The following is a 13,498-nucleotide window of genomic DNA, read 5'->3' as shown; positions in this document are numbered from 1 at the left end:
TTCAAAATTTCGGCGCTAGTCCTCTTTAAGAATCAAAGCTTGCGCGGGCGGTGAGGCGGCTGACTCAGCACATGCCTATCCGGGATGTCGTCGCTCTTCTTGTTGTTATCGAAAACAATGAGGCACTTGTTGGCTTTGGATTTCATGATTGCGCCCTCGTGCTCAGCCTAAGGCTGGATTTCGGGGCGATTCTGAACATATATGTGGGATTAGGTTTTTCAATGATATCTTCCTGGGCAGTCGTATCTCAGGATAATTACTAATGGCAGATCGATCCATAGTAAGTCGTCAAGTGCAGTCCGTCTGGCTCAAGGAGACTAATGCGCCTCAGATGAATTCAAGCATCAATTCACGTCCTTCGCGGGACACCATGCGCGCAGAATCCCCCTTATCGCTTCCACCGGCACCAGACGCCTTGCAACAATCGGTCCGCTCAGTTTACCCCTCAAAGCCTGGTAGGTTGATGTTTTCTGTGTCTCAGGCTGCGCATGCGTCCATATTAATGCCCCTCTCTAGACACGGATAAAGAGGAGTTGCAAGTACAAGTGAATACCTTAAAGTATGAACTTGAGAATTTTAAGCAAGAGAGGGATCTGATGGTCCTGCGCCATGAGAAGGAACTACGGGATTTGCAGCTCAAGGCAGATTCGGACTTTCGGAAGGCCCAGGTTTGTCCAGCTTCTCGGCCACTATCTCGCGTGTATTTTCCTGACCATATCTTTGTTTCATAGGCCGCAGAGAGTAATAGCCACCGGGCCACCCATAAGAGCGAGACTCTCGCGAAAGAGCTGAAAGAAACCCAGGACAATGCCCTTAATGAGAAAGCCGGCCTTGAGCGAAAGGTCAGAAGCCTTCAAGATCAGAACCAGGCTCTTCAAGAGGAGGTAGAAGACTCGAAGGCACAGTCGCTCGACCAGGAAAGACAATACAAATATCAGATCAGCGAACTCGATACCATACGCTCATCTCTACAAAAGACGATAGAGGAACTGCAGAATGATCTTCAAACTGTCCAGAGTGATATGCAGGCTACACAAGAAAAGCTGCTTCAAAGGGAAACAGAGGTCGCTGATTTGGAAACGGAAAATCTCCGGCTCAAAGCTGAAGGAACAGATAGTGAAACGCTGTCGGTTCTTAAGCGCGAACTTTCCGAACAAGTCAGCCATATCAGGAATCTGGAAACCACAAACCGTGAACAAGGCACTGAATTGCGACATTTACGGAAGATTCAGAAGAATGTTGAAGTTGTGGAGGAGCAGAAGAGATCGTTGGAAAATCAGCTGCAGTTGATGAAGGATGTGGAGTCACAACTGGGGACTGCTCAGATCCAGATCCAGATGTTGGAAGACGAGCGACGGTCTTGGACTAGTCTTTTGCAAGACAATGATCAGCCGGCCGAGTTTGATTCTCCGGAAGCGGTCGTGAAGGCTTTGCTACAAGAGCGCATAGAGAAAGCCTCTCTTGTCGATAAGTTAGGTAGCGTTGAGGCGCAATTTCTGGAGAAGGATGAGTCGATCAAGAACTTGGAGACGGAGCGGGCCACCCTGCGACAGGAGATTGAGAAACTCCGGAGCAGTGCTGGTTCTGTTGCGGGCGGAGCCATGGCAGAAAGCCGTATGAAAGCAAGACTTGAACGACAGCGGGCTCTCGCTGTGAAAGAAGTGGATTATTTGCGTGCCCAACTCAAGGCTTTTGACACGGAAGAGGTGACCATGAACCCGGAGCAAAACCATTTCGATGAGCAAAAGTCCACACAAATCGCCAATCTCGAGAAGCTCGTCGATGAGTATAGGGCCGAGCTTGAAAAGGCTCATGAAGAGCTTGCTAAGAGCGAGCCTTCCCAGCAGGATGAATCTCAACCGCGGGGAATCAAACGGCCCCTCTCTCCAGCAGAGAGCGACGCAGAAAGCGAACGTCTATCTGTTTTGACGCGCAAGTATAGAACCCTGCAGGAGTCCTTTTCGAAATCTGAACAAGCAGCGACACTCCTGCGCAAGGAGCTGGAGGCAAGCAAGTCTCAGATCAAGTCCCTCAAGGCCAGATCGCGTACCAGGATTCTCGAGCTGCGGGACAACCCCACCGCTGAGGCAGAAAACCTCAAACTCTCTACTGTCAGGACTTTAAAGGCTGAGAACCAGGATCTTCTTGCTCAACTACGCGGCGATCATACGGGTGTCAAGGTCGTTCCAGTGAGCACTCTGGAGAGTATGAAGTTGGAAGTCCAAGACATGGAGCGAGTAGTTGCGGACAAGGAAAAGCGTATGCGGCGACTGAAGGAAATTTGGACGGCGAAGTCGTCGGAATTCCGTGAGGCTGTTGCGTCCCTTCTGGGATACAAACTGGATTTCCTTCCCAATGGTCGTGTCCGAGTCACGTCGATGTTCCATCTATCAGCTGCTTACAGGCATGGTGACCATGACGCTCCATCCGACTCCCGTGGTCCAGGAAGCATGGGCAACGGGGAGGAAAATTCCATCATCTTCGACGGAGAAAACGGTACGATGAAGATCTCGGGTGGTCCCAACAGCCTCTTTGCCATGGAGATCAAGCACCTCATCAAGTTTTGGGTCGAGGAGAGGAAAGATATTCCCTGTTTCCTTGCCGCTATGACGCTGGACTTTTACGACAAGACCACGAGGGCCGCACGCATGTAGATGTATGGTATGGATTTGATTAAGGAGCATGTGGTTCAGTTATATTCTGGTTATCCAAGTTTCAATTGATTCCCCGGCACACACGTATTATTGTGCCATGTTATAACATTGCCATGTTCATGAAGAGTCATGCCATCAATTCAAACTTTAATGGTAGATACCGACTTGTAGTTCAACAGGGCCAACTACTAGCCCCTAGCATCAAAGGTGCCTGTCTTAACCCTACAGCAGTTGTGGGGTTAGGCCCTTTGTAGATAGTCTAGTCCGTATCCATGGCAACGTCTCCCGGCACTGGCAAGTAGTATAAATATATAGTCCTGCTTCAGAGCTCAATACCATAAATACGAAAAAAAAAAAAAAAAAAAAAAAAAAAAAAAAAAAAGGACGCAGTAAGCATAGTGGCCATTTCAAACCCAACGTAGTCTTGTACCTCCTAATTGCAAGAACATGGTAACCATGTACCGAGGGGGGCTTAAGTCAACTTAGGCAACGAACTCAAGGAGAGGGCACGCAAGCCTAACCTATCCTGTGTTCTTACTGTAGTCAATCATCACCAGAGCAGACAGTAGTTAATTAGGGTTTCTTAGTAGGTAGTAGGTACGGCCTCGACGATCCTCCTTCCCAAGTGATGCTCATGTACAAAGCATGTACAGCCCTGATTACCCATTACAGTGGAACTAATAATATAACATGAACGAGCAGCTTATTTACAGACCATTAACCAGGCTCGGCATGAGCTGGGATAAAGGCCAGACAACGAGATTACATGACCAGGAAGGAAAGGATATCGGAGAAAACAAAGGAAAAGACAACAGAAACGGCAGGGAAAGATAGACTTGCTTTGAACAGGAGGATTGAAGTGTGGGAACATAGGGTGCAACAGTAACGAATACTGAGGGATGTTGATGTACCGTGACGGGGAAGGCTTTTGGAAAAATTGATCATGAGGTGCGGAAGGGCGACAGGACATGGCACGTAGGCTCGCATCTTAGCCGAGGCCCTTAAGTATGAACAGTGTCTTTTGCTTCGTACACGGGTGGCGCGTAGATAAACGCAAAATGCGGATCCAAGCTTAGGATGAGACATATTTAGCCCCGAGCAGCTTCCGTGCGGTCGGAAGATTCTTCCATTCGAGGGATGGCTGCAGTTCAGGAGTGTGACTACCGGCCTCTTCGTCTGCGAAGGGGTCAGAACCCTTCACCTGATTACTCGGTGAAGCCGCGCTGATTCCCAAACGGGATCCATCATCAATCGTGTGGACCTCGAATTTGGCGTCGACCTTGCCCTGTCGTGGCCAACTGGCTGTCGTCGAGAACCGAACCAGCAACTTAGCGTCAGAGCCAGCCTTGACTTCAAATTCGGGGATCTTCCAGGTTACTGCAGACTGCTTGCGACGGAATGTTGCACCAGTATTCGGATACATGACAGCTGCTGTGGCATGAGCCACTTCGCGCCCCTCCACAGGAGAGGTGTCCAAATTTACTGTCAAGACCAGATTCCTAAGGGTGATTGACCCTCCCGGTGCAGACGTGAATGAAGAGTTGAGAGAATAGTAGATGATCGCACTGGCTTGGTGCTCTTCGAGATTCCACACCGGTCTGAAGATGACCGGGCAATAGGCTGCGGCGATGGACGGTTCCATGTGGATCTGGTATTTGAAAGCCACGGTCGGCGAGGACCGCGCAATGCTGGCCAGATTCACATCATACTCGCCCCTCTTTTCATCGGAATGATTATTGCCCTTATCTTCGGTCACGAAGTGTGGGTTTGCAGCCACCTTCTCAAGTATTTGGAAATTGTCAAGGCGAACTCGTGTGCTGCCCGGGGTCACATCTGGTGTAGCATTGTAGGCCAATGCAAGCTCTCCAACAACAAACGACTTGGACACTGCACCCTCAGTGAACCATGCACTGACTGTGTCTATGATGGATGCGTTCAGACCTGGCTCGTGAAGGTCGGGATGCGAGACAGGGCCCGAAGCACTATGCAGAGTATGAGACGAGCGGATCGAGGTCGTGTCAGACATGGCATGATCGTCTGTAGCCGTGCTAGGCGAGGCAACATGCCTGGCTTGCAAAGATGGAGACGTTGGTGCAGATGTATCCAAAGTTGATGGTATGGCAGGGAGATCATTTCCTGGTGCAGGAGTAGGAATAAAGACCGTGTTACGGACATCGCGACGACCACGCAGGGTTCCAGCATTTCGTCGCACACCACTATTCTGGGCTCGCTGCATGATAGCATTAGCAACGTGCGGCAGCAAAGCATTCTGTTCATAGAACCTACCATCCTGAGCTGATTAGCCATATCATCCATCGCTTGCTTGGCTTGATCCTCGTCCTCAAAGATTGGCTGGTCTCTTATTGTCAAATTCATCCCGGACTCTTCCAGTCTAGAAGAAATCATCAGCCAATACAGTACATTCCCGAACTGAAAGGACTGCTTACCCGGCGGCCTCTCTTTGAGCCCTTGTAATCTCGTCAATTGTTTCCGGACGCTCCGTGAAACCTTCTGAGTCGACTCGTGGCTGGTCGGTGTATTAGCTTCGAATATCAATAACAGATAACCCTTGCTACTTACTTCGTTGCGTGACACGCCAGCAGTAATTGCTTCCGAAGGAGCTTCGTGAGATGTTGCTCCGTTGGCGGTAGAGGGTGCTGACTGGGGCATTGCAGTAGACGTCGCGCCAGCGAATCCCTCATGCTCATGCGATTCATTCGAGATACCTGGAGCCTCAGTATCTTGAGCAGTCATGGCAGTGCTGGGGCGCTCCAATCCTTCAGTCGGGGTCTCCGGAATTTGCAGATCGCGCGAATCGCCCCTCTTGAAGGAGGCAAACGGACTGCGGTGTTTCTTGTCGGAGAAGAAGGGGCCAGCACTAGAAGGCTGAACAATGCTCCTCCGCCGGTTCATGACTGTTCCCAGTCTTTTAAGGCCACCTAGGGGTGTATTGTGCCGGGGCTCGGGCGCTACGAAAAGGGGTCAGAACTCGACATCGAGCAAAGGGCGCCAAAGTACAGGGTAGGAGCTGTCAACAAGTCAAGATGTGCTCACCTGGAGGGGTCCTAACTGGACCCGAATGTTCCGATCGCTGACTAGCAGCATCGTCCTGCAGGCGTGGTGGAGGCGACAGAGGTGCTACTGGGGGAGGCGAGGCTGTTTGTTGTCTCCTCGGTACAACGGGTCTTCCTCCATTGACTTTCGCAGCAAATGTCTTGATCTCATCTGCAGTCTCTACGTTCAGAAGAACGTTCAGACAGCTCTCAGCAGCCTGACGGCAGCGCTCAACCTGATCCGTCTCATGGGTCTCCAATTGAGTAAGAGCATCCCGCAGGTGATTGAGACGGCCTTCATCTGCTGCCTGAAGCTGTTCAAAAACAAACGGCGCTCTGGAATCCCATTGCTGGCTAATTTCTTCTGCAGCGGCCACGGCGCTAGCCAGCTTATCGGCACCCTTCGGGCCCTTCTCCCTGGCCTTTTCTACCTTCTTCTGAGATGCCTCGTAGTTCTTGGCCAATCCTGCAAGGTCACTCTGGATACCAGGCATGGAAGACAATTCTCGGTTTTTGGTATGATACTCTCGCAGCGGACGTTCTACGTCCTCCTCGATTTTGTGGGCGAAAGTTTCGTGTGAGGAGGCAATCGACTCGGTGGCAGTAATAATGCGTTGCCACGGTATCTGGAAGACACTGTTCATGGGATTGTTGTTAGTACAAGCCTCGCAAATTCCGAAGGATAATTTGAAAAGCCGGTCGTACCCGAGCGCTGCGCCATTGTCCAACTGTGGCCGATGCGCAAGTTTCCGCAACCCTTGGGCATACAATTCCTCAATGCGACGACGTTCCTATGAGTTAAAGATAGGTGTAAGCCGAGAAGATTGTACTTCATCTCTATTTCCAAGTGGAAGAGCGAGCAGCTTACCTGGAGCCAGTCCGCGATGTCCGCATTGACCTTGTTTATGATGCGAATGCGATCATTGAGTACACTTGTAGCTTGGCCGGGCTGCAAAGAGGCCTGCGACATTGACGAGCAAATGATAAGTTAGAATGTGTCTTGGACATGGGGTGATGTGAAAGTTGAGGGGAAAAAAGCATAGGTGGGGTTGGCTGGGGTCGAGTGCACCGTACCAGCAACGCTGGATACTCCTGCCGTGAGAGTTCCATCACTACACATAGGTCACAACCTTAGCAGAACGAGAGTCGGGGGCGCATAATAAGGAAGAATGAGACTGGGAAGGGGTGAGCATCGAATGGGGCAGGCGATTGGAGAAAAGCACCACGCCGAACCGGGGGAAGGTTCAACAAGCAACGGAGGACAACTGGAGTCGGAGGGAAGAGGATGTGATGGCCGATGGCTGATGGCTGATGACGATGATGGGTTGCAACGCCGGAACAACTGGGGCGGAGGTGCCGAATCGGCCCATGCCGCTCTCGGTAAGGCGCCAACGGGAGTGTCACATGTCCGTCTGCCGCCGTTTTTGAGTTATGATAACGGGGAGATGGATCTCTATCTATTTATCTACTAGATACTAGTAGCAATAGTGGATATTTGATCTATCTTTCCATCATTAATCCATCTATATTATAGATTATATTTATATTCCCGTCTATCATGGCCACGACCGATTGGAAAAAGACCCTTGGCTTCACAGATCGATTGTCAGCCATTCAATCGCTGTAAGTCTACTTACTCATCACGGGTGATCTTTCCCTACATTGCGCTCTCTCATTTGGGATTGGAGGGATGATGCTGATGGCGCTTCAGTACTACCGCTTACCAACAAGCTTCTTCGTCTGCTGCGTTCGCTGAAGCTCAGTCTCAAGCGAAGCGGTTCGAGAATGAAGCCTATGACCAAGCTACCTCAAAGGTTTGTGCCCAGTCATTGTGGAAATTCACCACCCCTCTTTAACCACATCATAGGAGGATTATGACAAGCTATGTCAGGAGGCCATTGACAAAGCAGAGTCCTCGGGATCGGTTGCTTCCATAATCAGCAGTCCTGATCAAACTCAGACCGACACCGACAAGGACGTTTGGGAAGGGGGCCAGAACATTGGCCCATACCAGTCATGCCTTCATCACTTTGATGGCCTCCATTCCATGATCTATAAGTCCAAGAATACGGACGGTAATTTAGTTGCAGTCAAGGTCACTATACCTCATCTGTTAACCCCGCCACACGATGCGAAGCGTGAGGTTCAACTGCTTCACGAAGCGGCCAGTCCTCGCGTAGTACCTTTGCTGGATAATATGAACCTAGACGAAGGGCGACTGATTCTCGTGTTTCCTTTCATGAGATATGATCTGGAGCAGCTACTTCGACAAGATGCATTAACTGCGGCGCAGACTAAGTCTCATCTGCGGGACCTGTTCAGCGCATTAGCACACATCCACAAGCTGGGAATCATACACCGAGATATCAAACCTTCCAATATTCTGCTCGATTCTCCCGAGGGACCGGCCTACCTCGCAGACTTTGGGATTGCATGGAAGGAAGGAAGCAAAGGATCTGAGCTTGCGGATCAGAAGATCACAGACGTTGGAACCACCTGTTACCGCCCCCCTGAGATCCTATTCGGGTTCAAGGGATATGGGACTGCTCTTGATCTTTGGGCAGCCGGTTGCGTTGTCGCCGAAGCTGTGGCTGTTGGGCACACACAACTATTCGACTCGGGGCCTGTGGGAAGCGACCTCTCACTGATCCAGTCAATCTTTACGACTCTGGGGACCCCGGATGAAAAGACCTGGCCTGTATGTGATCGGATGACCCCTATCTCCTGATGTCATACCAGGATGTCGTGCTGACTGAAGTGAAAATAGGAGACGCAGCGCCTACCGGACTGGGGGAAGGTCGAGTTCTACAAGTACCCTGCCAAACAATGGGACGAGATCCTTAGAGGGGCTTCTACCAAAGCCCGTAGCCTCGTCAGCGAACTGGTGCGCTATGAGAGCGGTCAGCGGCTCTCCGCAGAAGAGGTAAGTGAAGACGGGAAGACCAACGAACGGATTGGACGAACCCATCTCTTACAATGAAAACAGGCCTTGAAACATCCTTATTTCTCGAGTTCCTAAATCTCCTTTGTTTTTCTTCGAACCCCTTATTGAAGGGAACGGACACTGCGATGATCCTTCACATGACGACACTATAGCACAAAATGCGATCTACAGAGCTTTACGGGCTTCCCTTGAGCGTTCGCAGGCTGCCCCATCAGTGCCCACCTTAGTAGTCGCTAGGCGTTTCAGCACCTCGACAAACCGAAGTGCTGCAGGCCTTGTAGCTATAGCTAAGGAGCTGCCAACGCCCGTCAGGCGTTAGCCTCGGTAGTAAGGCGAGAGCGCCCGGGGACTTCTGAAGGCGGAAGTATCATTATTGTGGGCTGATATTCAGACAGCTGGCTAGCGTGATTGTTAGGCCGGAACCGAACGGAGGAGCGCCGGTTAAATTTCTGAAATGATCTCAAAACAAAGAATGACGGGGCACATACAATTGTTTTGCTGGGCCTGGGGGAGTGTAATCTGATGGGTAAACCTAAAAAAGGAAAGAAAGAATTTGGAAGAGGAAACAAAGTTGAGACCATGTATCATGTATGAGAGTAGTGTATTGGCGTCATAATCAGATCCCAGGCATTTGACGCATGCAAGGGCAGCATGCTTTGTTTAGGTTACGAGGCTGCACGAACGTGGTGTTGCACCACAGCGACTCAACCAGTGTCGGCGAGAGGTTGAACAGCGGAAGGCATTTCCATTAGTCGGCCATGCACAAGGGTCGGACACCCGGAGGGAACCTACCTACAAAGTAACGTGCCACCCCACTATCACAGGCATTGGGCGATTGTCATTTGCCAGAAGATGGTGGATGTGGGTAACGCTAGGAAGGGCCGGAGTTCAAGAAGGGGCTTGGCTAATTTATGAGCGGTGGCTCAGGGACCACCCAATGAATGAGAAAGTGAAGATCTCGTTTAATGCAACGGCGCTGGTTGAAATCCATCCAGTTTCGCAAACTTTGCCTTTTCACTAAGGAGGTTAGTCATGAATATGATATCGTTGGGTAGTGAGTAAGTCAACAGGGAGGCAGCAGATATGTTGAGCGAAGGAGACTTACCACACTGATGATGAGTACAATGTGTGACATCGTAGAGGTAGACTGAGCAGTTAGCATTCATATCAGTGAGAACAATGTGCATCCCCTGTTTGAATTCCTTCAACAGTGTACTGGTTAGTGTATGGAGCATTGGGGAAAGAAATGAGGATCGAGGGGTTCGGCCCACTCCAGCATCCAGTCTTCGTTCTGCCTGTGATGATTGCAGTGCGTGAGAGAGCGGGAGGTTCGGCAACCTCGTGATTTCTCTTGTGACGGTCAGAAAACCAGGAACGGTATCAAGATAGGACGAATCAGAGGGATGGAGTGCCTGAGGGTGAGCGGGATAAACCCCGTGATCCCCGCCTCAGCAGGTTAGCGCGGACCCAAGCATACAGGCTGATACACAGCTCTGATTGGTGGAGAGCCCCTCTTTTATGCTTTGACCTCATTTCGTTTAACTGTGGTTCCCGTAAGATGGTAATTTACCCGTATTTGGCAGCGATTGCTCTCTTCCTCGTCTTTGGGTCGGTCCCCTTCACACTCTTTTTAGTTGGTTCACCACCTTCACTTCTCGCAAGCCCACGCTTGGGCGTGTCACTTTCATATCCATCCTCTTATTTCCCTCCCTTCTTGTCTTTCGTCCTTCCTTTCGACCTTCCGCGGCCTGGAAGCTCGCTGTCTTTCGTTTTGACCGATCTAGATCGGATGTGGCCCAGCCATTTTTGAACTATATCTGAGGTTTCTCAGACTTCCATTCTTTTCCCTCCCACATTCTTTAACGCGCTTGCGCCCCTTTTACGCCACTACGCGACTAGTCAATCTCGTTGGTGGTGTCAGAGAAGGAAAAAGTAAAGCGATCTGTGTCACATATCACATCCATTCTTTGATACCGGTGATACTACTCACAGACACTCTTTGCCATTGACCCTAAATCTACATATATTTGCTCATCTTCTGCACTTGCTGTGTGAATACTAGTAGGAGACAAGGGGTATTACCATAAACCCGTCACTCGGCTCTACTCTTACTACAAGTCCTAACCATCAACAGAAGACAAGACGCGCAAGCCCTAAAACATCTCAATTATGGTGCATGCCCATGCACACCGTGACCGCGTGCCCCGTTTGGAGGCACGAAGTCCAGAAAATGATGGGGTGACCGTGGTCTATGTGACAATGAGTCCGGATTTCGATGGCCCTATTGGAGGCTATGTCACGGGAAGCAAGACGTCCTCGGAAAACAGCAAGAACACCGGTGTTGGTGTCGGCGCTCCTGTCAGAGCAACCAAGACGTCTTCGACCGAGAAAGACTCCAAGACGACCGAGGCAGCAACGACACAGACAAAGGTAGAGACTCATGCTACTGTCACGAAGACCGCCGAGACCGAACTCACGACAGCACACCAGCCAACGACAACTGAGACGACTAAAGAGACCCAGAGTACGAGCAAAGATGATGAGACTTCGTCGGCCAATAGGACTACCTTTCAGACCAGCACTTCATCTGCTACGTCCTCTGACCTATCCTCCGTATCCTCCTTAGGCAAGGCTGGCCTGGAAAGTTCCGATGTCACTGGATCTTCTGCGTCGGCGTCCGCAACCGCTGTTCCGGGATCGGGAGGGCTCTCTGGAGGTGCGAAAGCCGGAATCGCTATCGGTGTGATCTTGGGGATCGGTTTGATTGCGGGCCTCGTCCTCCTCTGGGTACGGAAGAAGAAACAGGAGCAAAAAATCCAGAAGGAAGTGGCCGAGGATGAGAAGTTCTGGGGCCCAGATCCTGTCGCGCCACCACCACCTCCGAAGCCTGAGCCGATGAGCTCCTTAAATCCACCTCAACTCCAAGTCCGTCCGGTCACACAGTTTGCGCCATTCGCATCAGAGTTCAGCGCTGGTGCTGGTTCTGCAGGCCCCTCTACGGTTGCTGCCGGCGCTGCTGTCGCCTCGGGTGCAGTCGTTGCTTCAGGCGCAGCTGTTGCCTCCGGCGCAGCTGGTACACGCAATCTAACGGGAAATTCTTCGCCAGTTCACACACCACAATCAAGTACCGCCAGCACGAATCCCTTCAATGATCCAGTCAATCCATTCAATCATCCTTCCGAGGCCTCCCCACCTTCTACATCACACGGCTCCGTTACTCAGCCTGGCCCAATTCCAGAAGAATCTGCAGCTGCTGATCCTGCTCCAGAAGCAGCCACGGCAACCGGAATCGCTTTAACTGGTGGTGTTGCAGCCGGTGCTGCTGTGGCGGCGGTTACAGCCTCCAGCGCGTCAGACAAGGATTTGCCCAACCGCCCTGAAAGTTCCGTATCCAGTGTCTCTGAATCAAGTTCCACCCATTCTGGCCTAGATACGTCTTCTAATGCCAATACGACCGCAGCTTCAGCTGCTCGTGCCGTCTCTCCTGTTCAATCGGCTGCACCGGCCGCACCGGCTGGACCCGTTCCCATTCCCGTTCCCGTCCCTGCTCCAGCTCCAGCTCCTGGTCCATCCAATGTGCATCGCGTGCACTTGGATTTCGCCCCTTCAATGGCTGATGAACTGGAGCTACATGCCGGTGACCTTGTCAGACTACTGCACGAGTACGACGACGGATGGGCTCTGTGTATTCGCATGGATCGCTCTCAACAGGGTGTTGTCCCTCGCTCATGTCTTTCCTCGCGTCCTTTGATGCCCCGGATGGGGCCGCCCTCGGGTGTTGCTCCTGGACCCCGAGGGCCGCCAATGATGGGCCCTAACAGCCCCATGCCGCCTGGGACCATAGTGCCGACACCGCGCTTTTATCCTCAAGAAGGCCGCCCAATGTCACCGGCGCGCCCAATGTCACCGGCCCGTCCAATGTCACCGGCCCGTCCAATGTCACCGGCCCGTCCAATGTCGCCGGCGCGCCCCATGCCTCCCACTCACCCTGGTTACGCTGGTCCTCCGCAGCCGCAGCCCTATCCTCAGCGTCCTATGTCTCCGGCACAGTTTCCACAACCTCCAAGATCTTTCTCGCCCGGTCCCGGTCCAATGATTCCTAGGTCCCTAAGTCCTGGGCCCTACGGCCCCCCGGGGATGCAAGGTCCCCCCCGAATGCCAGTCAACCAACGGATGCGTAGCAACAGTGCGGGGGGTGTGTCTGCACCGATCGCTCGAATGACAGGGCTATCCGGACCGAGTCCTCTTGGGACTCCGCTCGGGCCAACGTCCATGCATCTAGCATCCCTGCATCCAGCTGTCAACCCTTTACCAGCTTCGGCAACCATTGAAACAGTCGCTCCCGAAAATAGCCATGAGTAATGGGCCACTTCAATGTCAAGCACGTGAAATACCATCATATGCCACTAGTGTCAACTGAACGCCGCTGGGCGGACGAACCTGCCATGATAAACCTCTGTATGCGTCTGCTACGAACGCTTCCGGTCACGCGTTCCCTCAATAACTTTCCTTCCAACCCCATGCTCTGATTTCATCAAATCAAAGCACACGAAACTTTGTGTCTCGATACCTTTCTTCTTCTTCTATTTCCATTTTTACTTCATGTGAATGACTCTTATACCACTTGTTACTTCTTTCTTTGGCCTTGATACCTCCTACTTTTCTTTCATATCACTGTGCACAAACAGAAACTGTAAATTACCTGGCTCTGAACCTTGGCTTCCTTTTGACTTCCTTCTGCAGGACATTTTCCAATGATTGTCAGATGAAGAAAGGCATGAAGTCGACAAGACACTGGGCTGTTTATCATTTTGGCTGCTTTCAAATTTTGGGCTTAATGATGTGGT

General features: G+C 51.4%; 5 protein-coding genes across 5 annotated transcripts; 4 read left to right on the top strand and 1 right to left on the bottom strand.

The window, feature by feature from the left end:
- The first annotated feature begins 81 nt into the window (after nt 1–81).
- ASPBRDRAFT_507332 (uncharacterized protein) lies at nt 82–877 on the top strand. The gene is made up of 3 exons (XM_067626599.1): nt 82–280; nt 332–455; nt 517–877. Exons 1-3 carry the CDS (start codon nt 263–265, stop codon nt 729–731), a joined length of 357 nt encoding a protein of 118 aa, XP_067480800.1. The 5' UTR covers nt 82–262; the 3' UTR covers nt 732–877.
- On the top strand, nt 722–3,033 carry ASPBRDRAFT_507281 (coiled-coil domain-containing protein MAD1). Its single transcript, XM_067626597.1, has one exon. It carries the CDS (start codon nt 1,023–1,025, stop codon nt 2,652–2,654), a length of 1,632 nt encoding a protein of 543 aa, XP_067480799.1. The 5' UTR covers nt 722–1,022; the 3' UTR covers nt 2,655–3,033.
- A 693-nt stretch (nt 3,034–3,726) lies between these two features.
- On the bottom strand, nt 3,727–6,817 carry ASPBRDRAFT_53717 (uncharacterized protein; the record flags this gene model as incomplete). The annotated part of the gene is made up of 8 exons (XM_067627111.1): nt 3,727–4,884; nt 4,941–5,046; nt 5,102–5,181; nt 5,235–5,623; nt 5,709–6,343; nt 6,413–6,498; nt 6,576–6,668; nt 6,782–6,817. 8 exons carry the CDS (start codon nt 6,815–6,817, stop codon nt 3,727–3,729), a joined length of 2,583 nt encoding a protein of 860 aa, XP_067480798.1.
- A 448-nt stretch (nt 6,818–7,265) lies between these two features.
- ASPBRDRAFT_121087 (putative cell division protein kinase (Ctk1)) lies at nt 7,266–8,726 on the top strand (the record flags this gene model as incomplete). The annotated part of the gene is made up of 5 exons (XM_067617400.1): nt 7,266–7,330; nt 7,419–7,521; nt 7,575–8,405; nt 8,475–8,630; nt 8,694–8,726. 5 exons carry the CDS (start codon nt 7,266–7,268, stop codon nt 8,724–8,726), a joined length of 1,188 nt encoding a protein of 395 aa, XP_067480797.1.
- A 1,884-nt stretch (nt 8,727–10,610) lies between these two features.
- On the top strand, nt 10,611–13,427 carry ASPBRDRAFT_507243 (SH3 domain protein). The gene is made up of 2 exons (XM_067626595.1): nt 10,611–10,712; nt 10,786–13,427. The coding sequence occupies exon 2, from the start codon at nt 10,821–10,823 to the stop codon at nt 13,011–13,013; it is 2,193 nt and encodes a 730-aa protein (XP_067480796.1). The 5' UTR covers nt 10,611–10,712; nt 10,786–10,820; the 3' UTR covers nt 13,014–13,427.
- The last annotated feature ends 71 nt before the right edge of the window (nt 13,428–13,498 follow it).

Source organism: Aspergillus brasiliensis (assembly GCF_001889945.1).
Source record: "Aspergillus brasiliensis CBS 101740 unplaced genomic scaffold ASPBRscaffold_4, whole genome shotgun sequence".
NCBI classification, from domain to species: Eukaryota; Fungi; Ascomycota; class Eurotiomycetes; order Eurotiales; family Aspergillaceae; genus Aspergillus; species Aspergillus brasiliensis.
The sequence above is the reverse complement of the archived record's forward strand: the minus strand, read 5'-3'. Positions and strand labels throughout refer to the sequence as shown.